Genomic DNA, 27,643 nt, shown 5'->3' with positions numbered 1-27,643 from the left:
GGTGTGAGGTGGTGCACACTTGCACAGGAAGAAAGACAGCGCTCGCTTGTTGAGTCTTTCTCAAGTACTTCCTTCCTGCCTTAACGTCTTATTTTATCTGTGCACGTGCTTCAGAAGTGAGAGAGGGACTTTTTGACATGATTAATTGAAGGCAAAGGTCTTACTATGGATCTTACCTTAACATGCAAAACATTTTTTTAAAATTAATTCATTAATTAAATGAATTAATTTTACATATAAATCAGGCAGGCATAAAATAAATGCTTTTTTTCTTCAATGGTTTCTGCTGACATCTGATCACCTCCTGAGGTTGGTCCCACACGCCCCTCTCTCCTGTGAAACCATCCATCTCTTGACTACTTCTCCACCCCCAGTCCACCTTCAGAAATGGTTCAGCCCACACCTCCCCTCTGTCTGTCTTTCTTGCTCGCTCAGCCTGGGATTTGCTCCTCCCACACACACCTTATGCAAATGCCAAAGCTCAGAAACCGAGAGAGAGAGAGAGAGTAGGAGGCTTTGTTTACTTAGGAAGCTGAGTGCAGCTAGTTCTGCAGGCTTACTCAAACAAGGTGTGTGTGCGAGAGAAAGCAAGAAGAGTTTTGCACTGAGAGAAAAGTGCATTTGAAGAAGAGAAGAACAGAGAACGAGTTGAAAGAAGAATATTTTGTTCTTACTATACCTTTTTCTCGCTTCAACGGATTGTGGGTTCCTTTTTTGACAGAAGAAAAGAGAGAGTCAATTAAAGGAAGGTTTTTTTTTTTTTTTTTTTTTAACGGATGAAGCAGTATGGCGCGGTTTAGCATGCACTGAAATGCTCGGATGCATGCGCGCACCTGGAGAGTGTCTGTTTCTAAACCCAACTTTTTTTTTTGGACCTTTGAGGAAAGTTGAACTTTTGGACTTTTCATTTTTCAACTTTACATTTTATCTGCTATGCTAATGACTTCTGGCTTTACTCTTGTGGGGTGATTCATTGTTTTGGATGAAAGTTGAGAGTGAGGGTTGGAGGAACGATTCACAGTGAAAGCGAGTGAGCATTACAGTGAAAGAGAAGAGACATGGATTTTGATCCACGTGAACATGAGCCATGTCTCTCGCCAGCTGCCTTTGTAAACCAGGTGCAATATTCCAACATCCTGGAAGGCCGTTTCAAACAGCTGCAAGGTAAGACTGTTTGTTCTCGGCTCATATCTCATATTCTCTCTCTTTTTTCTTTCTCAGATGCATCTGTGAAAAAGTAGCTTAGCCTTCCAGCTAACCTTAAAACCATGTCAAATAAGTTGTCTTGTCTTTTGAACCACTTAAACATTATGAATCCCCTGAGACAGTCAAGAACCTTGAATGTCACAATCAAAAAGTTAACGTGACCTCAATCAGATCTAACTGGAAGACATGTTTTCCATGACAGACTGAGCCCCATCATCATCTAACTTTCAAAGGTTAGGTGGTGCACATATGTGGTGGTTGTGAAATCACAAAGTGGTAAAGGGTTAACTCATAATTAATCAGCTGTATTTGCTGTTAAAACAACATTATAAGAAAAGTACGGAAATCACTTCAATGGCACTTTGAATTTATATTTTTTATATATGTTATATATGCTGATGAATTTAATTGTAGTAATGAACAACTTTCTTATCTCTCTCTGCACCAAAAATGGTGCAGATGAGGAAATTGGCCTACAATGATTTATTTTTATGCCTGTGCATGAGAGAGAGAGGCACAGAGACCTGTGCTGGTCTCCTAGAGAGTGGCCTTATTTCAGGTACCGCAGGGCTTTTGCCCCAGATCCAAATTACACCATGTTAAAATGGGAGCGAGAGGACGAGAGGGAAGTATAGCACATAAAGGTGTTGGAGAGGGAGGATAAGAGGGGAGAGGAGAGGATAACAGGGTTGGAAAGAAGTGGAGAGGAACAGACGGGAAGGAAAGAGGATAAGGGGAGCGCAGAGGGTAATAGGACTGAAAAGGAGAGGATAGAAACTCCTATTGTGTGTATTAATATAGAGTTCATTCGGAAGAATGTACTTAGAATTTGTTTTTGTTTTTTGTGTGTGTGGGTGTATCATTCATTCGATATTTTTTTCTCTCTTTAAAACCACTCTTTTTACAGGTGCCACATAGCATGTGTGAACTCTTTCAATCCCCCCCGCAGGATGTGAGATCTGATCTGATCTGCTCTGTGTGTGTGTGCGCTTGAGGTCATGGGGAGTGTTTCTCAGTTAACAGGGAGATAATGACTCAAGCATTGTACTTTTCAGGCCTATTATCTGTTGTATAGGAAGAATGACATCTGCAAAACAGGCCTTGAATGTGAACACACACCTCAAGAGTCCCTGTTAGCAAATCCTAGTATTGTTTTATTGTTTTGTAAAGTTAACCCTGAATTCTGCAAGCAAAGTTTCTTGTTGTTCAGTCATCTGTTTTGAATTACTATTTAAAATGATTAGGTTGAGTTTTTTGTTTGACGTGTTTGCTCCATGTTATAGTTTCACGGAAAGCTCTAGACCAGCGGTCCACAACAATATTCAAAGGTCCCTTGACTTTTCAAGTCGTTCGTGAATTTCTACCCGATAAAATATTTCAGAAGGTATTCCTTTTGTATTCATAAAATGTATCATGTCTTTGAAGTAATACGATTTTATTAATTTACATGACATTTCCAGGTCTATAAATCAACATTTTAAAATTAGGCTGGCATAGGCTATATTTTCAGCCTTTTCAAGACCATGTGAATCCTGGTTCTTCAAAGAAAAAGAAAATATTTGTTGAGGGAGTGATTTAAAACAAGACATTTTTTGATTTGTAGTTCTATTGGCATATTTATATGCTTATTTTAAAAATTTTTAAGTCATCTTGAGGCCCCTATGAGTGTTTACTGAGGCCCTCTAGTGGGTCCTGGCCCCCTGGTTAGAACCCCTGGTTTAGACTGTGCAGGTTGATGGATGTCAAACATAAATGTTATATGCTTAATGCATAATATTGTTTTCATTTAGGCCTGTAAAGACACTTAAGAGGACATAGAGATTTTAAGTACGAGAGAGAGAGAGCTGCTTGTATGTGTTAGTGATTACTGTGGTTGCGTCATTACACCTGTCTGAAATCTGGTGCATACCTTCAGCAGCATTTTGACACACATTCACAGACACACACACACACACACACGTATATATACAGTTTCTCATGTATCTTTTCTGCTCGGGCCGCCTGTGATCCTCCCCTCTTCTCACGTACTCACTCACTCTCTCACACACACACACACACACACACACACACTAGTAATTCCGGTCAGGTTGCCCTTAGGCTGTAAAAAAAAAAACAAAAAAAAAAAATCCTTTTTAAAGTAGTACAGGTGCATTTAATCGGGGGGGGCTTGCTCAGACATGGTCTGCATGCTCGGTTAGGACGGTTCTCCTCATGTGTTTGATGCAACACCAGTTCCTCTGTTGTGATCCTAATTATCTTTATTTAAATAAATCCCTGCAACAAGGTAATAGTGCATGTGAGCCTGCAGGTATTTGTGTGTGTGATGCCGTGAATAGGATGGAATACGAGTCATTTTGAACAAGGTTGTCACCGCTTCAGTTGAACTTAATGTGTCACTGTCATTGCAGAACAGTTTGGATAAATCAGCAACCCAGTTCTCCATTACACACATTCTTCTTTTTTTCCCCCCTCTTTTTGTAAACTCAGGGTGTAATGTGAAATGTTGTTTGCACGCACAATGTATTGCTTATAAATCAGCTTATGAAATCCCGACGATGCAAGAAAGCCCCATTTACAAGATTATAAAACCGTCTGTTTTCTCCAGTTTTGACATGCAGAGTGAATCAGGGTAGTTAATAATATTTTTAAATAGATGTTTATATACTGTAAATAAATATTTTGCATATAAATAAATATTTTAATTATATATATATATATATATATATATGCAAGACCTGTTGTTTAATTATACACAAAACATTTTATGTACATTTATAGTGATTTATTTAATGAATTGTTGTACGCTCTTTCTTTTCCCTGCATATTTTTGATTTATTAAGCATAATCGTATGAAATTAAGAGTCTTTTCAATAAACAAGTGCAAGTGAGAAAGTCTGGGTTAGTTGCACACTTCAGAAAATTGCAGAAAATCTTTTAAAAATCGAATTAGCTGTGCGTGTGCGTCCCAACAGAGCTCTAAGAAACAGAAACAGCGGAAATGGTGACCCAGAGCTTTAGGAGTATGAGCTGGAGAATATCAGCATGGATAAAAATTTCGTTCTTAAATCTCAGTGAAATTCTGCTGATAAGCAGTGTGTGTTTGTGAGGGTACTTGGGTTTAAAAGGTTTTCTACCCCAGTGTCAGTCACCCTGAAGAGGTAAACGCGTACTCCTCTTCACCTCTCCCTCTCAGTCATTACACAGAGATGCACAGAAATTCTTCACACACAGACACAAACAAAGATTTACTAAAATCCCATGCAGAGAATTTAAGGGCGTCTTGATACTACAAGTACTCAAACACAAACTAGTAGACATTAATGATCACATCACACTAAGGCCCAGTTTACACCTGGTATTAATATGCGTTTAGGTCGATGAGATCACAAGTGTATGACGCTAAATACAGGTGTAAACAGGGTCTAAAGTGCTTTGAGCTTGTCTACTTTCGATCATTTCCAGAGATAGTGGAATACGTATTAGAACGGGTTGCTTATGTGGTCGAATATGTTCGATCAGCCACAAAAGAACTCCTACTCTCCACCTACTGACCTAATGCATAAACATTACGGGAAGCACACTAGCCAGACTGGATTTATTTTGAAGTTTGGTTTGACGTAAAACGTACCAAGCACAATGTTCTTTCACCATTCCTGATTTCTAACACTAACCGTGTTCGGCTGGTCTGGCTGCTGTCAGAGCAGAAACAAAAGCTACTGTTCTCTGTATGTTTTTCTGTCGTCTCTGGGTGCGTTCATATGTAAATTGTGCGAGCTTATTTTGTCCATTAGATCGACCCATACATTTACCCGCCCATATACCCTCTCCTTGAAGAAATCAGGACAGAAGCGGTTGAAAGTGGACAAAAGAGATGGAATACCGGTGTAAACGGGTATGTTTCACTCGTCTACTTGTGATTATCTTAATAGCAGGTGCAAGACCATGCAAGTGACTAAAGTTTAGTGACCAGTTTAGAAGGTTAACAGCCATGTGCGATAAGGGTGATTTGTGTAGCTGCATATATGACAGATATGTGTGTAAGTGAAAGGGTAGAAAGTCAAAAGCAGCATTATCACAAACACCAACACACACATACTCCCACATTCACTTTATCAGATTGAGATAATGTACTTCAAATGAGATATAGATGTGTATGTATATCAGCTGTTGTCATCTCTTTGGCTGCTCTTTCATATAAATGAACCAGTACATTTTACACTTTTTTTTTTTTTTTTCTCTCCACCCAGATGTAGAGTTAAAGGGAGAGTTCACCTAAAAATTGTAATTGTCAATATTTACAATCATGTTTATTTCTTTATTCTGTGGAACATAAAAGAAAATAGTCAGAAATATGAAGATTATTTTTTTTTTATCAAGTAATAATTACCAGAGCTTCTCAGTGATTTTAGTCCCATCTGAATGTGCCATCTCAGTAATCATAATGGACAATGTCAGTAAAGATTACGGCGACTTTTACCTTCAGTAAAAAAAGTCCGGGAAAATTACCTCAGGTAATACTAATCCCGTGCAAATAGACCCGCTGTAAATATCCTCTCCACCAGTAAGCTGGTGTGTGGTGGGCGTTCTGGCGCAATATGGTTGCTGTCGCATCATCCAAGTGGTCGTGGATGCTGCACATTGGTGGTGGTTGAGGAGATTCCCCCTTTCATGTAAAGCGCTTTGAGAACCTAGAAAGGCGCTATATAAATGTAACTATTATTATTATTATTATTATTATTATTAAATATGTACGTAAATATTTTGTCATTTCCTGTTTAAAAGTAGTTTTCCGCGTTTTTTTCAAGTATGGAGACGCTTGAAAAAGCATTCAGTTGCGTTCTAGACGTTGGGACAAATCTGTGGCAAAACTCAAGTGTTTTTCACATACCATTCAGATCAGAAAGAAGATCGAAAGCACTTGTTAGAGGCACGAAACATCTTTTAGCATTAGGTAAGTGCCTTTTACCAACACAATCCACATTAATGCCTCGTTTCCACTGAGCGGTACGGTACGGGACAGTACGGTACGGTACGGTTCGGGTAAGTCATCTGCCAACAGTACCCTTACTTGATAGGCGTGGTGTTTCGATCGACGTCATTTTCGCGTGAAGAACATAGTAAACTACAATGGATGACATACAGCAGATCTTGTTCTTGCTCCTCGACATGTTTGTCACAAGAAGACAAGCGCCGACATTAGGCTTTTCTCAATATCAAGTACGCAAAGTTTGTAGGCCTACTTGCAATGCGACTCCTACATGGTACAGCGCGTTCTTAAAAGCGTCACTCAGCTCGCTCTGCTCCGGTTATCTCTGTTAACTTACTCTGTATGTACATTTTAAGCAACAATAAAACGAAATATGTTATAAAACACCACTCTGCCTCTTTTCGTTTTCGTTTAAATAAATTAAACATTATAGGGACACAAATGTGGTTCATGCGCAACGCATATTGATTATTCACTGCACGTTATACGTTATTCTATTTATAACAAAACGAAATTTAAAACACAACCCTAACGTTACCTCTTTTCGTTTTAAAAAATAAATAAAATAAACATATTCCAGGCAATATATGCATTTGTACAAATGTTGCAATAAACATCAGTGATAATCTTGCAATAAAAAATGACAAGAAACCATATTTCTTTTTGTAAAATTTCAGTTTTATCAATAATAGCCTATATAAAAGTTTAAGTAAAGTACAAGAAGCTATACAATAAGAAATAAAGCAAACAATTCAGTCAAATATCCAAATTATTCAAATATCCTATTCACGAGACCAAAGATCGCCCGTTAGGTCTACACAAGACGAATTATATCTTATGTTTAACCACTACCGTCGGAGTCAGTGACGAACGCCGAGGACTAGCCGAGGAAAGGCTCATCCAGCCGGGAAACATGGATCTCAGACCGCATGGATCTCACAACCGGGGAAAAAAATAATCATCTTTATAAATAAACCACAGATTTGAGCTTTAAACAACTACATTCTCGCCTGAAAAACTCTTAAAATTACATTTCGTGATACAGTAACAGTAGTATTATATTAAACTGTATATTAAAAAATGGCGATTCTTATGTTGTCATTCCTCTTGTAGCACACGCATGTGACGATTCTCTGTCAACCAATCAATGTCCTGTAGTGAGTCTAGCTCCACCTTTTAGTACCGTTCCACTGTGCTAGGTACCCCAATAGAAGGGTACCTAAAAAGTGGTACGGTACGGTTCGTCATTTTGGTACCATTCACAACTTTTGATAGTGGAAACGCAAATAAATGCGTACCGTTCCGTACCGTACCGTACTGCTCAGTGGAAACGAGCCATAAGTTAATTAATACATCGTTCGACCGGACTTAACTGTTTTATATAAATATAGGTTATATGTGTTTGCGCACGTGATATCAGAAAGCAACGTAATACGCACATGAAGACAGGAGGTTGACGGCGATGCGCAAAACGAGTTACCCCTCCCACTTCTGCTAGTTTTACTGAGATATCTTATCCCGTGCGAATTGGCCATCAATATTACAGACATCCTGTGGTAAAATTACATTACTCCATCTACCCTTGTAAAGTTAATCCAGTCCGAATAGGGATTAGGTGTGGGACAAAATATCGATAGGGCAAAATATCGTTGTCCTCCTTTGTGCGATACGAGAATCAATGTGCTGGCGCCAAATATCGATATTTTAATTAATAAAATAAGGAGCTCTAAATAGATTTCCCTGCTCCCAGCGTCACTCCTTCAAGGCTCCTAGAGGTGGCACTCAACACATAAATGAGGGAAACGTGAACATAAGTTAACTAGCCTAAGAAGAAGAGGTTCTTAACGGGATGGCGGACAGCAGTGTGAGTAAAATAATAGATGCCCCAGCCACGTTTAAGTCCAAAGTCTGGACCCACTTCGAGTTTTATACCATTGATGGGACAAACATTGTAAATACTAAATAGACATCTTTGGAAATCATTAGGAATCCGCTGATAGACGCCTGCTTTCAAACGCTCCCGTGTGTATCTCTGTAAACGCTCGTTGAAGAGCGTGAAAGATGTCTATTTGCAACTTGTTTTGGAAGCGTTAATTATTGTAGCCAATCACAGATATATATGTTGAGCGCATGAACACAATGGCCAATCAGAAGTGTTTAAGAATGCTTTCACATCTGTAGTTTGGCTCATTTGGTCCGGACCAAGGGCAAACAATTATACATTGTAGCATTTTTCACCCGTTTTGTATCCTTTTCACGCCACACTGATTGCTCTGGTCCGAATCAGTTGACGAGTTGGTGAAACGAACCGAAATGTAGTCACGTGACAACATCCACATCACTCGTTGGCCAGATGTGCCTTTGAACGCATTTCCTAAACTGTTGTTTGATTGGTCAGAATTAACGTGCTGAAATTCGGAAGTAAACAAAGAGAGGATGAAAAGCCATCACACAACATACTGCTTTTGTAAACATAAATGGTGATGAAAGCCAAAATATTAAATGTCACAGATTTATATTTAAAATAAGAAAAATTCTGAAGTTTACATGTCTTTAATTTAAGAAGTGTAAAAGATATCCTAATGTCATTTTAGATTCTTGTATTAATTTCTGCACAAATTCCAGTGCAAATAGCCTAAGTAGCCGCAGCTGTCTGTTGACATTCATGTTTGTTTCTTTACAAGATCTCGCATAGTTAAGTTTGGCAGAATGTCCCATCATGACTCAACAATCGTTAAGTGTTTTGTGTAGTGGACTGAAACAAGTCTCGGATTTCAAATTACGTCCATTTTCTTACGAAAATTCTAAAACATAAATACTGTTTTGGCGCTGTGGTGTGAGATCGCTCTGGCTCAGCTCAGCTCAAGAGAAGCAGCACATGATCTTCTCTTCCCCCTTAATAATACCAGTTACAGCGCAAAATAAACATGAATGAGCATCTGAAAGTGTGTTAAAAGGTACAACTTATCGACTTACTCCGTATCATGTGACATGGAATCGCTCAATCAAATGTTTCAACGGTGGAAAGACGTCAGTAAATCAGCTTGTAAACAATGTCATGTAACGTCACATTTACCTCAGAAAAACCATATCCAGTGACCATAAACTCGTTAGTCAGCTAGAAAAATTAACTCTAGAGAGCAGCATTTTGCTAAATATATACACCATATTACATATTCATTATAATTTTTAATGTTCTTACATTTTTAATGCTTGTTTGAATAAATCTGGCAGGTTTTTATGACAGCCACCATTTAAATGTTTATATTTCATATAACTTTATTATTATAAAAAAAAGTGTAATTTAAATGTTTGTATACAAATCAGTTAATTTTTACCTTCAATATTATAGTAGGCTAATGAAGCCTAGTAGGCTACAACTGACTCCCATAGTTTACAGCATTAGTTAAGAGATTTGTTTTCCTTGAGAAAATTTGCCATGTATTGTATCTGATATCCAAAATAATCAATGTTGAATCGAATCAAATCGGAATCAAAATCGAATCGAATTGTGAAATTTGTGTCAATACCCAGCCCTAATTTTGAGTGCTTTTGAGCGGATTCTTAGGGTGCTTTCACACCTGCCTCATTTAGTTCTGTTGAATCGTACTAGGTTTGTTGTCCCCCTTGGTGCGGTTCGTTTGGACAGTTGTGAATGCAGCAATCACACTCGGGTGCGCACCAAAAGCGGACCAAACAAGTGTACCAAGACCTCCTTGAAGAGGAGCAGTTTGTTTGTGGTGAGAACGTGATCCAACCTCGAACAGACCCAACTGCCTATAGAACTGCACATTTTTAGACTAGACCAGCTGCCGTAGTCAGTTGTTAATGTTTTCGGAAGATGAGCATGTCACAGTTTAGCAAGTTTATTAATGCTCGCCTCCTTCTGAAGTGACTTTCGCTTATTTATTTTGTGAGGACGACTGGCAAGTGGCAACAGCTGGTTCTTAAATTCTAAGACTAGAATCTTTAGACTCTGCATCATGTAGTGTGTTCCTGGCTTAAGCGTTGTTCAGTGTTGTTTTATACTTCACTGACTTTCATTGTATGGACAAAAATTGTTTTAAAAAACATTGTTCAGAATAGTATCTGTTGTGTTCTGTGGAAGAAAGTCATACAGGTTTAGTACCACATGTGGGTGAGTCAATTATGACAGAATATTCATTTTTGAGTGAAGTGTCCCAGACCCTTGCACTGTCCCTCTCATCTTATTTTACTCTTCGTACTTGTGTACTGTTCTGCTCTTGGGAAAGTCACAGTGATGAGTTTTCCACAATCCAGATGTCCTTACTCTGCTGTGTGTGCATGTAAATGGCAGTGTATGTTGAGCAATTATACATGAATATATGGACTTGGATGGGTTTTGTTTACATACTAAATATAAATGCTCTCCTCAGCCAATAGCAATACAGAGTAAGGCCAATGAAGGCTTATTTTATTGTGTGAAGAAACTTTAACAACTTAAGTTAAGCACACTTTCTCAAAGCCCAATAAAAACATGAGATATTTACTTGGGTTTAGAGGATGCGTTTTAATTTGCAGGAAGTGTGTGTAATTTGTCTTGCCAAACCACATTACACATGATCTTAAATATGTGAAAAATGTCAATGCATTGTTCAAAGCAGAAAGATCCTACAGCTCAACACGACGCCTAACAAAATGAAGCAAAAAGCCTTTTTTTATTAGCATGGTTTTTGTTGGAAGAAATAGGCTAGTTTTAACCAGAAAGTGTAAGTTTAAGTCAGCATTTTTAACAAATAAAATATTGTTCCGTTTAGTCCTCTACTGCATGTCAAATAGGGTAATAATAGTTGAACTGTATAGTAAAGCACGCTCTGCCATAAGAAAGTTTGGCTCAGACCGGTACATCTGCACTTCAGTGAAGTAAGTGTTTGTGCCCACAGCAGAACTAGTGGCTCTTCAACAACATGCTACTGAGATTTTTTGGGCTAGTTTATGCATGTTCAGTTTGACGCAGCAGATGCAACATAAATCACATACTTCTCAGCTCTGGTACTCTAAAACACAGAGAATAAACAGTGTAGTATGACTCCAGAAGTGTGCGCGCCTCTGCGGTCATGTATCTTGAGTTCCTCTTTCTTAAGTTTGTGTTAAACTGTCATTTTTACACAAACACAAAATTCAGACTCTGTGTTATGGTGAAATCAATTCTTCAGTACTGAGGTTTTTTTTAGAAGAAAAAAACATTTTAGTTTTAAATGTGTCAGCAGTACAGTCAGCAGCTGTAGTCATTGTAGATGGTAGGTTAGGTACTTTCTGTTGACTAAATTGAGGTCCATTGCATTCGTTTTCTGTTGACTTATGGAACATATTACATTCATGTTCTATAGTAAGTCAACGTTGCTTTCGTGTGATTTTTGTGCATAAGTGTACTGAAATAATTCATTAAGACTAAATTGATACTTTGTATTTGTGTTGAGCTTTACTTTATGGTGCATTTGCAATATCAGAAATAGACAAAAGCACAAGCACACCATCATCTCACCCCTGGAGTGTTAATAGAACTGAGACTGAATTCATATAATTGCTGAACAGACATAAGAGAGTCATGCCCCAAATACACCATCTCCTTATAACTGATTTAAACAAACTAAACACAGTAAAAGCTCTTAAAGGAGTATTTTATTTTTTATTTTTTTTATGTAGTCAAATTTGGATAAAAATATCATTTTGAGTGTCTTAACAGGATACACTCAGAACAAGATGTCACTGTTCTGTTCTCCATCCTCCAGTGTCACTTACATTCTCCAGACATCTCAAATAACTGAGCCCATCATTTTCACCTCTGTGTGCATGCATTTGTAAGAATGGGGTTGTGCAAGATATTTTCCCCTCAGTGTACCTACATATAAGCTGAATTCCTTTGAGAGCCTAGAATTACACATTTAGGAAACATCTTATTAACATTGCTGAATAAAAGCATTGCAGCAAGGCTGATGTCAGGGAGGAAACATGAAGATGTCAGGTTTCTATTTAAGATGCCTTCACAGGTGGAAAATCCCTCTTAGTTATAGCCATTAGAGGTGTGTGTCTTCTTTCTTTCTCAGTCATTTAGTTACTATTGTGCGTGTGTGTGTGCAGTAATAAGTACTTGGTTCTCTTTGCTGTAACAGGCCGCTATAAACAGGTCTGTTCTTTGGTGTGGTAATTGATGCACAAACAAGCGTTTTGTGCCAGTTTTAGTAGAAACGTACATTTTTGAATATGCATTGAATGTTGTAGTTCAGTTAAGAAAAAAAATACGGTTTTGTCAAACAAAAAGGTCATTATCAATGTTTTATAAGTTAAGGCAATACATTGAAACCGTTTTTTTAAGTGGTTTTTCATTTTAACTGACCCACAGTGAGTTTCTGCACATGAATATGTGAAGAACTGTGACAGACGAAACTTATTGTTTCGAGGAAGTAGTCACTGCAGTAAGATGTTTCTGTCTCATCAATGCATGTACCCATCAGGTGATTACAGGACACACCTCTGTGATTTAAAGTTCATCCGAAAAAGGCAGTTGTGTCATCATTTACTTAACGCATGTTCCAAACCTGTATGACTTTCTTCCGTGTAACACAGAAGATGATGTTTTGAAGAACTTCTGACCTGCTCTATTCCATACAGTGACAGCATACAGTGTCCATGGGCTGTTATGCTCACAAAAGGGTGAGCAAATTGTGACTGAACTTTCATTTTGAGTGAACTCTCCCTTTGAAACTGGTTTGCATCACACATTGCAGTGTAGAAGCTTCTTTATTGCTCAGGAATGGGCTGTCAAACTGTCACAGGGCTCGTTTACCTCCAGTGACGAAGGTTATGGCATCTCGTGTCTGCTTGGGTAATCCTTAACCATGAGAACAGCAATAGTTGCTATTGTAGTGATTATTAGTGATCAGAGATGGGAAAAGTGGGCAGGAACACAAGCAGAAGAAAAAGGGCCGGATGATGTAGGGGTTAAAAATAATGACAGGAGAGAGAGATGAAAGCATAGAATATACAGCTCCTTGCAGCACGCCCAAACAGCAGCTAGACAGCAGCAATTACACCACTGCTACCGTGTGTGTGTGTTCTGTGTGTTTGGTTTGTTACACCCAGCAAGTTCGTTTTTTAAAAGTCTGTTATTGTACAATCTATTGTTCTATTACCTGAATTCCTATTATTCATTCATGGTTGTTTATCATGATTTCAAAAGTGACAGCAATGACTTTTACATTGTTGTAATGAAATTAATTACAAACAAATTCCTGATAATTTTTATCACGGTTTCCTCAAAAATATCAAATACCAACAAATGGTTTCAAAATTGCTAATAATAATAATGATGATGATGATTTCTGAAGGATCATGTGACATTGAAGACTGGAGTAATGTCTGCTGAAAATTCTGTTTTGCCATCCCTGGAATAAATTACGTTTTAGAATATTTTAAAATGGAAAACAGTTATTCAAGTGTAATAATATTTTTAATTAGGGATGCAGTGAAATGAAAATTCTGGGCCAAAACCGAAATTCTGGATACACTTGGCCGAAAAACACTTGGCCGTTTTTTATTTTTATTATTATTAAACTTTTAAATTAAATGCAATAATTTTACTGAATCTGAAAAAAAAAAAAAAAACTACAAGCCAATATGATAAAATAACCACTCTTATTTAAAGTGACAAAAATGTTACACAAAATAGCCCTATATTAAAATAATATTAAATATAAATATCAATATATTTTTCTTCATTCAGTTCTATGCAACAGAATCAGATTTAACAGATTTATTTTTTGACAGAATAAAGTATAGTCCTACAAAGCTATTATTATCAGAGAGCATGTAAGCAGATCAGTGAACAAGAGGGTGCCTTTTTTCTTTTTGGCCAAAAACCGAAAATGTCATTTTCGGCGGCCGGAATTTCGGTACACCCCTAGTTTTAATGTATTTTTGATCAAATAAATGCAGCCTTGGTGAGCATAAGAGACTTCTTTAAAAAATATATATATAATTTCGCTGACCCCACACTTTTAAACAGTAGTGAAAGTTGAATTAGAAATTGCATGAAAATTCATCATCTTCATAGACTGCTGGTTTTATACCAATGGATTTGTGTTGAAAATCACCTAGCATTGTTTCTTATTTTTATTTTATTGTTATTTCTTAGACTAAATTAAATTAAGTTTAGCCTCAAGCTAGAAAATCAGGTGTAAAACAAACAAACAGAAGTCAGCTACCACAATGCATCTGTATGACAGATGTGGATCACAGGAGAACATAGTGTGTAGCTTTGACACTTCGTGTAGACGGCCGTAAGTTGGTTGCTTCCAGTGCAAATACAATGTGAGATGATATCTCAGCATGAAAACATGAGTTTAAGAGTTTATCTTCAGAACATCAGAGCTAATGCATTCCAGTTATTGTTTGCACAGTGATCTTGAAGAGAAGGGTGTAGAGATGTGCATGTGTGTGTTTGCAGATAAACATGTTGTGTACACATTTGAATACCTCTGTCAGTGTGCTGTCAGCATTGCACTAGTCATTGCAGGAAAAACTTCAGACTCACACACATACATCAGCTTTTAGACATACCTGAACTGCGTATAGTAGTGTAGTACAGAACGGTTTGTGCTACACAGACATGCTCAAAACAAGTGTCATTTACCACAAGATTTGGATCACAAGACAGAAGGATCACAAGTGGAGAAACACCCAGCAACTTAATATAAGGACTTTTCCATGTGATGATGAAAGAGGAAGATTGCAAGAGGAGGATTAGGGAAGTTTATTGTCCAGTATTCACATTTGACACTTTAACTCCCCATCAGAGGTTTCTGTTAAGTTTTGACTCCATCATGTCAGCAAGCATGTGGCTGTGCTGTCTCTCTCTCTCTCACTCTCTTGGCCTGTCTCTCGCTCTGTTTCTCCTGAACATCACCTCGGGAAAGCAGCCCTGTCACAACACGACCAACCGCCTACTGTGGAATTTGCTGACATGTTATAGATTCACAGAAATACATGTAGAATTTAGGAGTGTGTCTCAGGTGTCACCCAGGACAGAAAACATCCCACATAGAAATCATGTGCAGATAAGATGAGATAATAGAAACTGTTTGGTAACTGAAAGGTTTCTGTGCACATTCCTTGTATTTCATTGTATTTAAGTTTGTGCTTCAGGCCAGAGAGTTGATACATGTATGTATGTCTGTTGTAGTGTGGAGTACCTGTCATAATTCTTACACACTCACAGAAATATCTGATTTAGACTTGGGTATCTTCCTGTGTTTCCTGCACCAGGAAACCAATGGCAAGACAATGCATCTTTCTAATAAGTTTTCCTGGTGGGCTTCACACAAAAACAAATTTGACCAGTGTAGTGTAATTCACAAATGACTCTTGTGTTCTGGTTCTTTTAGGGTAACCCAGGTTATTTGATCTCAGAATTAAGTTTATTTGAATGATGTGAATGCTGTTTTCCAAACTCGTTCACACCTGCAAACTATGCAGAAGTCTGCCTTAAAGATGTGGTCTGGTGTACGGTTCAACTATGTGATGCGGTTTGCTGCCGATAGGAACACAGCCATACAAAATGGCAGACTTGAACTACCATTGATTTGAATATGATCCAGTAAAACTGTGTTTGTGTGTGTTCTCACTCATTTTGACTGATGCACTGCAAGCAGAGGAAATGTATTTCTCATTACTGTTCACCTTCAGCAGAAATTGACTTTTAGAACATTTGCAGTACATTCATGGCAGATAGATGCAAGAGATGTGTCAATGCTTTGGAAACAAAACCAAAGGTTCAAAAATCAAAGTATAAACGTGAAAAAAGCACCTTTTAATAAATCTTATAGATAGAAATAGTTTTGAATCAGTCTGATGAATGAACTAAATGACTCACTGAATTGAGTTCTCTTTCTTGTCTACTTGCACTTGAACGGACATTCAAAAAAAAAAAAAAAAAAAACATCAAAATGCCCGTCTTGGCAAGTGTCCTGAAACACATTTAGGCCCATAGACAGTAAAAGAAATGGACAGAGCCATCTCATTGGAACTCAATTGAGACAAGTGAAGCCCGTTTTTTGCGAATTTTTTTTTTTAGCACTTCCTTTCCTGACGCGCAGACTCAAACCGACTCAAACTAAGCTTAATGACGTGAGCAACCTGTCTGACAGATGTAAATATTCTAGTAGCTGTGCGCGCAGACAGCAAACGTTAATCTTGCAGAGACGGCGAGCTTCAGCAAAGAGTTCTTTGGCGTGAGTGAGCAGGAGTAAGTATTCTGATTAATTATTTTGTATAGTTTTTATTTTAAAATGTAACGCCAGTACGCCATATTAAGTTAATACGAGCTTCTCCTCCTGTCTGTACGGTAATTTCTCTACTGTGCGACAGAGAGTCGAGTGGCTATGACGCAATCGTTAGCCTATTTTTACAAAAACTGTTTCTACGGGGCCATAATGTAACATGGTAATGGAGCCCTTTATACATTGTCGTGTTTCTTTAGAAATAAATAATGGACAAATGGAGTCTTTAAACGCCTCAGATGTAAAGTTATTCGCTGTCAAAGTGACGCCAAAATGAATGGGAGTCAATGGAATGCTAACAGCAGGTGAAGTTCTGCTACAAGATGGCAGCACGCGGCCGGCTTCAACTTCCGGTCGATGGATTACCCGCTTGTTTAGGCCTAGTTAACAAAACAAAACCATGCACATTTTATGCTAGTAAGGGAGGCGTGGCCAGGCCTGAGTCGAAACAATGCCACAAAGTGAAAGGGAAAACGGTATATTGAACTCTTTTGACTGAAACGCAGAATAAAAGCGCCGTTGCAAATGAATTAGTGGGTGTGACCATGGAAAATATCTGTTGCAGAGATAAAATAGGATCAAAGTTCTTAAGCTTCTTTTACAGCTGTCATTGATTTTTGCAATTAATTATATCTTTATTTTTTACAATACTTTAACTTGTTTTTTCTCTCTCAATACTTTATTTTCTTTTGCAATACTTAATAATTTTGCAAATATATGTGGCATTATATTGACTCCATATCCGTTAATGCGAGGCATACAATTCATTGATATGGGCAGCGACAAAACGTGCTGCTCACATTATGCTGACACTTGCGATGTGGAACTGTTTAAACCAAAGACTTTAGGGACTTTAGTTTGTAGGACTAGACGTTAGGTTAACCCTTAGAAAGTACGATCATCGCTCCAGAACTGTCAGATCTGCGTTTACGCTGCCGCTGATCCGGAGAGAGCAGCTGCCATGTAAATTTACAGTATGAAACAGCAGTGTTTTCACACACATTATCGTTATTTATGTGTTACAAACATTTAAATAACTGGGGATAAAAGTGTACTGGGATAAAAGTTTATAGTTTGGGTATAAACTGTAAATCATCTTTTGAAAGTATTTTGACACTTGTATGTATTGTATTTCTTATCGTTACGCCAGGAGGTGGCGCAAGTGAGTGTTTGTTGTCATTGAATCATTCATTTTAAAGATTTATTCACAAACACGGATTCATCCAATAATGAAGCAAGTCTTTATGAATGAGACCCCAGTCCATTATATATATATATATTTTTTTTTTAAATGAAACTTTAAATAGACTAAAGCAATGAATATTTTGTCAGAACCTCTAGTTTGTATGTTATTTTGTTTAGTTGTCTGATGTTTTTTTTTCTTCAGAATCGTGGGAGAATCGCAATCTCTATTTTACACAAAAAAATCGTGCCAGAATTGTGCAGCTCTACCAGCTAGACATTAACCTTTAAAGGACACTGTTAATGTCCACAGACTTTTCAAATTGAAGTTACTTTTATGTTTCTATGGTAACACTTTACTGGGAATAATGCCATGCAAGTTAATGAATATGAGCTCATTGTGTTTGTTAGCAATGAAATCGAAGTACAGGCTCATGTGACGTTCTTGTGCTAGAAAGGTTTGGCTGAGATTAACATCAGCATCAGTGACATCAATGCAATAATGAGAACTGAGCTGTGTTGTCTGTACACTAGTGATGTTGTATGTGTGTGTGTTCTGTGATCTGGTTAAAAGCTGTTTACTGTAGTTCAGACCAGAAATGGACGCCCCAATACTCTGTGTCTAGATGTAGTGGTAATGTGCACGTGCCGACAACTCACACAGATATCATTTACATTCACACACATCACATGCTTATACATCTCTCTCACATCAGTTATTTTTGGCTCTCATTAGATCTCTTTGTGGGTGTTGTAAACGCCCTTTTCTTGACTGTGTGTTGTGTGACTCTGTTCTGAAGGCTTGGTAGATGTATGCAAAGCTTGTGTGGAGTGGCTCTATTGGTCAATGGGCTTCCTGTCTGCCAGTCAGCACATTTGTGCTTTCCCACCCATTTGTTCACTGGAAGCTCATGAAGATGCAGCTTTAGAGATCCTCGTCGTGTGTGTGTGTGTGTGTGTGTGTTTTCAGGTTAATCTGTAATTGATGGATTAGTCGGCAGTGAAGATCAGCTGTTGACATTTACAAGAAACATTTACATTGTAAAAACTATTTTTTCCCTGTTTTACACAAATATTAAATAAAAAAATATTTACCTAGTATATCAAGTCAACAACCTTTTTAGCGTGAAGTGCCACTTTATATTTCATTATAACATCAGCTGTCCCTTAAAGTCTAAAAAAAGATTAAAAGCTCTTAATCAGGACTTCAGGAAACATGAAGTGAAATGCTTCATGATCATCAATGGCTGTTAGCTGCTCCAGACGAGGGACACAGATCATCAGTCACGCATCTCTTAGTCCTGAAAGCCTCTTCAAAACCTTGTGGACTGAGAAACTTCTTTAAAAAAGTAGCAGTGAAACAGAAGAAGTTTGCAATGTATTGAAGAACAGCCATGGACTCTTAGATCAAGTCTTATTACCTCTTCCTTGTTCATTGTGTAATGTAGGTCATATGTGTATGCTGTAACTATGTGAACTATCGATGTGGAAGTGGCAGCAGACAGATGGGTGTGTGTAAATCGTTTTGAATAGCAGGCAGGTATGTACTGATAATCTGTTCATATTGACCGTCCATCTTAATGGTCAAATGACTGCTGTACCCTCTTATTCCTATTTGCATTGTAAAGCAGGTCAGAGTCCTCGGACTCCCTTCTGCTTCCTGTGTGTGTGTGTGTGTGTGTGTGTATATGTGTCTGTGTCTGTGTCCTCCTCCTCCTCCTTGGTGTGGAATTCTCAAGGTCTCCTCGTTTCTAAACAGATCAAGGCTGAAGTACCAGAACTCTACGACTCTGATAGCGCACACACACTGACCCTTCACTGCAATTTTGGGCCTGTTTGGTCAACACACAAATTCCTTTTATTTGGTAAAAGCTAAATATTTATACTTTCAAAGCACAATGCACTTGAACACCTCATGTAGCATGTGTGGGTGTGTGAGTTACTACTGGCAGTTATATCACAAAATTCCATTCAAATATTTGATCGCACACATTTTTAATATTTGAATAGATTTTCATATGTAATTAAAACATCAATGTCAAAAACTGTACACTATATCCAGGTGTATAATGTGTTTTTCATCCACTTATGAGCGGCCAGCAATTCCTAACAAGGAAAAGCTCCAAATATGCTGCAACATGAGCCTCATGTTTTTGCATAGTAATAGAAGACATTGCAACAAACTGGCCAGAGGGTGAAATTATCTAAGCATATAATCAAAGTCAGGCCCTACTAAGGCTAGTTCAGGTCTCTGCACCTAAACCAGTAAAGCGGAGTGTTTTCTGCCATTATGTGTGCATATGAGCGTATTTGTGTGCTTGAAAGCATCGCCCCTCCTCTCACCGCTGGTGACCAGCAGAACAGGTTTCCTCAGCTGGTGTGTGGAGTTTGTTGGCGAGAGTTTGATCATATCAGTGTAAGCAAAAGGACCAAACCCTGTTCTCTATTCTAAATTCTTATATATATATATATATATATGTGACCCGTCACGGAAACCAGGGACACAAGTCGGCAGCACAACTTTCGAGCAAAATGAGAAAAGCGTTTTTTTTTTTCAAAATGGGTGATTTTCGTTTTTTTGCAGAATCTGTTAGTTGAGATCACGAAGAAGCCTCTCCATGTTTGAGGTAGCAGTATTGGTATATTTAAAAGCGTACATTTTGATGTTGAAATCGGCTTGTTTTTCGGAGATTCTAGCACGCAGTAGGGGCGTGTCATTGTCGGTGCGTATTTCCATACTGAATAAGCCGGCGTGGCTACTTATTATGCAGCGCTCTGGCCGGCTCTATCTGATTTCAAAATTCAATGAAGATGGACGCCAATAATATTACGATGTCCAGCAATCGATTTAAATAGTAGGTTACATGGGGTTTAATTTGTCGTTTAATGAGATGTAGCCTAATACATGTTGTCAGTGCCAATACATAGATCCGCCTATAGAATTAACGTGTATATGAATGGTACAGTGGTAGAGCTTTCGCCAGCCGTGTCAGAGGTTGAGAGTTCGAATCCGCCCTTGTATAGGTTTTTTTTTTTTTTTCTCGTATAGGTTTTTTTCTCTCATCAAAACGATTATGTTCATCAGTGGTTGTATATCAAGCAGGGACACGCAAACGTTTGAATTATTTTGTTATTTCAACAGAACGAATAGAGAGTATCCGCAACGCAACGGATTGAAGCGCGCGTCGAGTGAAGACAATGCAGTGTGTGCGCGAGCCACACGAGTAAACACTGTATCTGCGCCACTGATAGCAGCGGCAACGAGCACTTTGATCACTTGATAAAAAAAAAACACATTTCAGCGCTAGTATCTTATTTAAAAAACGAACGAAATGAATGCTCTGCCAGTTAACTGGAGATGTTTTATTTAGAGAATTTGTAGAATTGGTACATTCAGGGGGGAGGGGGAGACGGGGGAGCTTTACAGGGGGTATGACTTATCTAAATGAGATGTAAATGAGCCCTATTGTCATTCCCAGAAGGGTGAGAACTTGCCAATCTTTAGAAGCAGATTTCTACCATTTCAGTTTTTTTGAGTGCCTACCTTCAAATGACCACAACTTCTCCAAATATTATCAGATTTCCATGTGTTACACATCGTTGGAAAGCTTGAATACTACACTTTCAGAATATGCGAATAACTCAAAATGCCCCAGAACCGACTTGTGTCCCTACTTTCCGTGACTGGTCACATATATATATATATATATATATATATATATATATATATATATAAAATTAATTTAGAATAGAGAACAGGGTTTGGTCCTTTTTGCCTACACTGATATGATCAAACTTACAGTGTATATATATACATTTCGTATAATATATACATATTACATATTGATTATTACATAATAATATATAATATATAATACATTATACATATAATGTATTATATTTACATATTACATTTACATATTTTATATGTATATACACACACACAGTATATGCCAAGGGATAGTTCAATGTAACAAATTATGTAAACATTTATCATATTTTATAAAAAAATTAAACATTTTATCAAGCTTTGATAATTGCTTTAATCTTTTAAACAACCGAGAAGATATGTGATTTTTTTTATTTTTTATAAAATGTAGTTTGATCACTGTCAAGTTTATAATATAATAATTTCATCAGCATATGAGAGTCAATTTGGATTACTCATTTATGAGAAAAAAAAGGTCTGTCAAGAATAGAAAATTGTTGAAAATATTCAAATCAGGAATGTTAGAATCACAATGTGTTAGTTGTGCATAAATGTCTGTCAAAACCAACACATTTTATGAAATATGTTTGATTTTTGGGTAATTAAAAAATGTGCTGGAGATGTTCGAAATGCTTTTTGTGTAGTTATACTTATTTTACGGAATTATTGCGGTTTATTTCGCGGCATAAATAAATTACATGTTACTCTGAGACTAGCATGTTAGTTTTTTTTTTTTCTTTACTAATCTTGTCCATCACATCTATCTCAAAGTATAATATTATTTATTGTATAATATTATTATAAATATTTTATATTAAAATTCTACATTTTGTAAAGAAATCCAAATGTAGATTCAATTAAGACTTGTTTAAAAAAACTAATTTAGAAATTAGAAATTTAGAAATTAGTTTTAGAACTAGGCCCCCCCCCGTGACCTGAATTCTGTGACCTGGACATGTTTTTGTGAGGTTCACATGTGCCTGTCCTGTATGTGTGTGTGTGCGCAAGGAAGCTCATCTTATCCAAGGTTTCTAGGCTCTGTGTGTATGTGATTGTCCCACTGTTAAGCCCGGGACACACCAAGTCGGCCGTCGGGTAGTTTTTGTGTGTCGGCCGTCTAAGTTTTCTCAGCGTGTTCCACACGGTTCCGCACAGTTGGCTGAAATTGTTCCTCGTCGGCTTTTCTTCGGCCGATTCGACATGTTGAATCGCCGTCGGGCCGTCGGTGAGAGAGAGTACTCTGATTGGCTGTTCAGCTTAGTGAACGAGTCAGTGCACGAGAATAATAGCAAAACAGCGAGCAAAGAAGTCAAAACGGTAGAGATAGAAGGCTGTTCTAATGTTACGTCATCTTACCTGAGTGTTCCTTGGCGAATATTTCAATATTAACATGAGCGGAGTGGAATAAAGAAAGCGTTTAGCAGGATTGATATTCAAAATGGTAAGCATGTACTGCTTTGTTTATGGTTTGTGTATCTGCAGCCAGCAGCGTCGGTGTTTTGAATGACGAATATAGATGAAAATATCTGCTGAAATAGACAGTTGTCTCATTTACACGCAGGCGCAGAACGCGTATTCTAGCTGACACTGACAGCCGCCTGTAGTTCTCTCGATGTGTTCAAGTGCTGCTTTTTTCCCCCGACGCAGGCGACGCGAGGTGACAACACAGTCATCTTTCATCAGCGCTAGTTCTTTGGCGTCAGTTTGGTGTGTTCCGGGCTTTAGAGATATAAGCAATGTCTGAAAGAAGCTGTAGAAAAGAGTTTCATTGATAATTTTGACTGAGAAAGAGTGTTAAGATAAAAAGACATGAGAATTTAATCGGGGATAAGAGACAGCCTTCAAGGTTTTACCGTCTGTGAAGTGCGTTTTATTCTGTAATGGGTTTCAAACCATGATCAGGCCTCTACAGACGCGCACACACTGGCTTTTCAGATGTGGTGTCCTTTACTATTCAACTACCTTTTTAGCAGCACAGAAGTCAATCACTGTGTGGTTTTCAGTCGTACATGTACAGGTGTTTCTGTGTGTTACAGTGTGATCCAATTCCCTGTGAAATAACAAGCTCAGCCCTAATGGAAGACTGTGTGTGTGTGTGTGTGTGTGTGTGCGTGTGCGTGTGCACGAGAGAAGATCTGTGACCAGATGGCTCTGAGGCTGACCTTGTGTTGCCTCTCACTGCTTATTTGCTCTTGCATTATTTTGTGTGCTTATTTTCAGTGTTTACAGGGAGAGTGTTTGTTTAATGACTGAGGCGTTTTGTGCTCATGACATTTTCTTATCAGCAATTAAATTACCATGCTTCATTTAAACTTGTTACAGGAATTATCTTGTCATATTAGCGCATACGACACAACATGCAGCTCTCGCTCGGTCTTTCTGAATATACGCGGTAGTGAGGGGGAGCTTGTAGTTGTAGTAGTGTTTGTGATAAACAGCTTGTTGTTCCTCTGTAAAGGTCAATCAGATGACAGCAGTGGGTTGAGCCTCTTACTGACCAGCCCCATATGCTTTCACACAAGTTCCTGTGACACTAATACTGCACTCTTAGTGGACACTTATCTGTCTGCAGTCATATCAGGCATTCTTGTTTCTGGTCTCTTTCCATCTGTCTGGCGGTGTCATTTTTTAAATTCTGATTATGGGCAGAGAAACAAAAAAAAATGAGGATGCTTTATCTCGTCACAGTGCTCTGTGCGGTTGAGTCCCGCCCCTTCCATCACATAATTGGCTGGCTGTGAGTGAGGTCTGCTCTGATTAATGTGGGCAGCCATCAGTCAAGCTGTCAGCATGCTGCAGTAATTGAGTTGCTTTAATAGAGTTTAGAGTTACAGTCAGTCCTCGGTCTGCACGTCATTCTTGAATGTTCATTTTATGCACAGTTGTAAAATGCAGGTCCTGACATGGCTTGTTGCAGTAAAATTTATGGAGTCTTGTTTTTCTGCCTTTAAATTAGTGACCTAATGTTTTTTTTAGCAATATGTGTATTTTTGGGATAATTTTTGAAATGCATTCGCAGTCTCTGTGGTTTATGATTGTTCCAAATGATTGTGTGTGTGCAGGGGCTTTGGTGTACCAGAGTGAATGTTTTTTTTTTAACAACTTTTTTTTTTTTTTTTTTTTTTTTTCCAGATGAGAGAGAGGCAGTGCAAAAGAAGACTTTCACTAAATGGGTGAACTCTCACCTGGGCCGTGTGACCTGCAGAATCGGTGACCTCTACACTGACCTCCGCGATGGACGCATGCTTATCCGACTGCTGGAGGTTCTCTCCAGTGAACAACTGGTCAGCATCCATCCATCCCTCCCTCTAAACCTGTTTTTCTTGTCATATTCATCTGTCAGTTTCAAACACTTCATTGCTGTGAATATCCATACACTTTTATTTCATTAATTTAATTTCTTGTTCTCTCTCTCTCTCTCAGCCAAAGCCAACCAAGGGCCGTATGCGCATCCACTGTCTGGAGAATGTTGACAAGGCTCTGCAGTTCCTAAAGGAACAAAAGGTTCATCTGGAGAATATGGGTTCTCACGACATAGTCGACGGAAACCACCGCCTCACACTTGGACTCATCTGGACTATAATCCTCCGCTTCCAGGTAGGATGATGTGGCTTCGGCTAGACTTGGGTGTGTGTCTAAGCCTGTGAGTCAGTTGATACAGCATCTCTCACCCGTCATTGATAAAATGGGAACACCTGTTTTTAACTAAATTATGTAAATTGTTTTGGTGCACTAATTACGGTTGTGTAGGGAATCTCACAATGTTAAATATAGTCCTGACTTTGGAATTTGACTCAGACACACAGCCAAAAAAAAAGGTTTGTGTGTGATTGTCATTATTGTGATCTTTTGTCTTCTTTTAACCCAGTTCTTTTTGTTTGTCTTTCAAATGGCTTTATCAGTGTCATCTATTCATATTGAATAATAATTAACATATTTTAATGCCACTTCATTGCCCCTTTTTTTAATTTGCCTGTCCTTTTTTTAAAATCAGCTCAATATTCTTTTTATTGAAATAAGCTAATTATCAAAGCCCAGTGATCCAGACTGCTTACTGCGTTTCATCACTACTTCTGATTATTTTGTGAAGATGTTACTGATTTGTGTTTTATTATGTTGCTGAAAAGTGAAAACAAGATATTGAAAATCATTTTTCCTTTTCCTTTTTTTGCTGGCTGAACTGAAGCAGATTATAAATTATTGTACGGATATACTCTGGAATGGATCTAGATTACTTTTTTAATTTTTTTTATAAATGATTACTTTTATTAAGCAAAGATGCATTGAATTGGTCAAAAGTAATGACAGTAATGACTTTGATATTGTTACAAAAAAAACTATTTAAAAATAAATCCTGTTCTTTTGAATTTATATTCATTCTGAAAAACAAAACAAAAACAACATTAAACGTTTCCACAAAGATATTAAACAGCACAGCTGTTTTCAACATGAATAGTAATAAGAAATGTTTCTTGAGCTCCAAATCTACATATTTGTCTCTCCCTATGGAGGATCCCTTTCCCACTCTACAGATAAAGCGTTGTCGGGAAAATTCATTTCGCGTACCTACCCCGAAGTGATAAAATAAAATAAAATTCTGTATCAAAATTTATAAGGAAAGACCAGTACTTTGTTTAGGATTGGTTTGTAGGGAATTACAAACCTGCGCACATATATTCAAACGCACATAACTATAGAACCAATTCTTAATGCTCATGTGAACGCCATCAGCGTTTATCACAGGTTCGCGTTTAAAGTCTGTGTAGAGAGAATGGTGTTGTCTTGGCGGCCCCTAATTTAATAACAAATGATTGTTACGACGGAAGCGAATCAGTCAAAACTAACTTCAGCTGGAAAATAACTTCATTAAAGAACCGCTATAAAGCCAACACAATCTCTGTTACCTTAAATTATACGTTTATCTCTAAAGCTGCTTTGAAACAATCTACACTGTTAAAAGCGCTATATAAATGAAGATGACTTGACTTGACTTGACTATTACAATGATATCTGAAGTATCATGTGACACTGAAGACTGGAGTAATAATGCTGAAAATTCAGCTTTGCAATCACAGAAATAAATTTTTTACTGTTTTTTTTTTTGTGTTAAATAACTTAAAGGCCATGAACACACAACAGCTAAATACAACTGTCACTGCTCTTCTGAGTGTCATGTCCTAAATCATGTTTAGTGCACACAGTGTTTGGTTATTTATATGACAACCACATTCTACAACTTAATTTACTCCCAAACATTCAGGTAGTAGTGTATACAAAACTGAACTAAACAATAACTTACAGAACATAAACAAAACAAAAAAACAGCATCTATGTTGACAGGAGTCTACTAAAAAATGGTTAAAAACTCACCCAAACCTAAAATCTAAACTGAGAGGTAAAGATAAGAAGTTTACACAGTTAAATGTTTTACGTCTCACTTGTTTGAACAGATCCAAGACATTAGCGTTGAGACGGAGGACAACAAGGAGAAGAAATCCGCCAAAGATGCTCTGCTGCTGTGGTGTCAGATGAAGACTGCAGGGTAAGAGAGGAAGAGAAAGAAATGAAGTGAATCGATGACTGAATGATGCTTCCAATATATATATTTTTTTAACACACACTAGTTCTGGTTCTGTACTAATGAAAGCTACTCTCCTTTCAGGTACCCGAATGTCAATGTCCACAACTTCACTACCAGCTGGAGAGACGGTCTAGCGTTCAATGCTATAGTGCACAAACACAGGTATCGATCTGAGCTCACAAACACACAAACTAACATTAAAGTACACCGGTACATGGCCTTTGTTCTCAAACACATGACAGGCTTTGGTATGACTGCAATTTCCACATAGTAGCATGTGCTCATGCTCTTCACGGCCCTTCATTCTTCAGTATGTTCCCACACATACAGAGAGGTCTGCAGGGGCCTCCAACGGCATTCTGGAACTTTAACTTTGTTCTGTAAAAGTGTGTATAGATGAATACATCAATAAGTTGAAGGAATAATTTTACTCTTAAATTTTACTCAGTGAATTCTGAGATGTGTAAATGTGTAAAGACAAGTTAGTTATGTTAATCCAGCTTTTCACTTTTTTTGTTATGCTCATAAATTGTAATGAAAATATATTTATTAAGTAAAAACAAACAAAAAAACATGCAAAATGGAAGCATGTGCTCTCAAAGTTTTGGTCCCAGCTGTATTTACTGTACATTGTATGATTTGTATATTTGAGGTGAGATTCCTATTTCGTCTTCCTGTGA

General features: G+C 37.8%; 1 protein-coding gene across 7 annotated transcripts in view; it reads left to right on the top strand.

The window, feature by feature from the left end:
- The window catches only part of sptbn2 (spectrin, beta, non-erythrocytic 2), an 89,958-nt gene that overhangs the window by 35,194 nt on the left and 27,121 nt on the right, over positions 1 to 27,643 (top strand). For 4 of the 7 annotated variants that reach the window (XM_084414342.1, XM_084414343.1, XM_084414345.1 and 1 more), the window contains 4 exons: positions 24,515 to 24,666; positions 24,806 to 24,979; positions 26,833 to 26,924; positions 27,045 to 27,125. In XM_084414342.1, coding sequence (XP_084270468.1) covers positions 24,515 to 24,666; positions 24,806 to 24,979; positions 26,833 to 26,924; positions 27,045 to 27,125 — 499 coding nt within the window. Of the gene's footprint in view, positions 1 to 490; positions 1,165 to 24,514; positions 24,667 to 24,805; positions 24,980 to 26,832; positions 26,925 to 27,044; positions 27,126 to 27,643 lie in introns of those variants that run through there. The other 3 variants (XM_084414346.1, XM_084414344.1, XM_084414348.1) reach the window with 2 other exon arrangements.

This window comes from Rutilus rutilus, assembly GCF_951802725.1.
Source record: "Rutilus rutilus genome assembly, chromosome: 7".
Taxonomy (NCBI): Eukaryota; Metazoa; Chordata; class Actinopteri; order Cypriniformes; family Leuciscidae; genus Rutilus; species Rutilus rutilus.
This window is presented reverse-complemented; position numbering and strand designations above follow the sequence as displayed.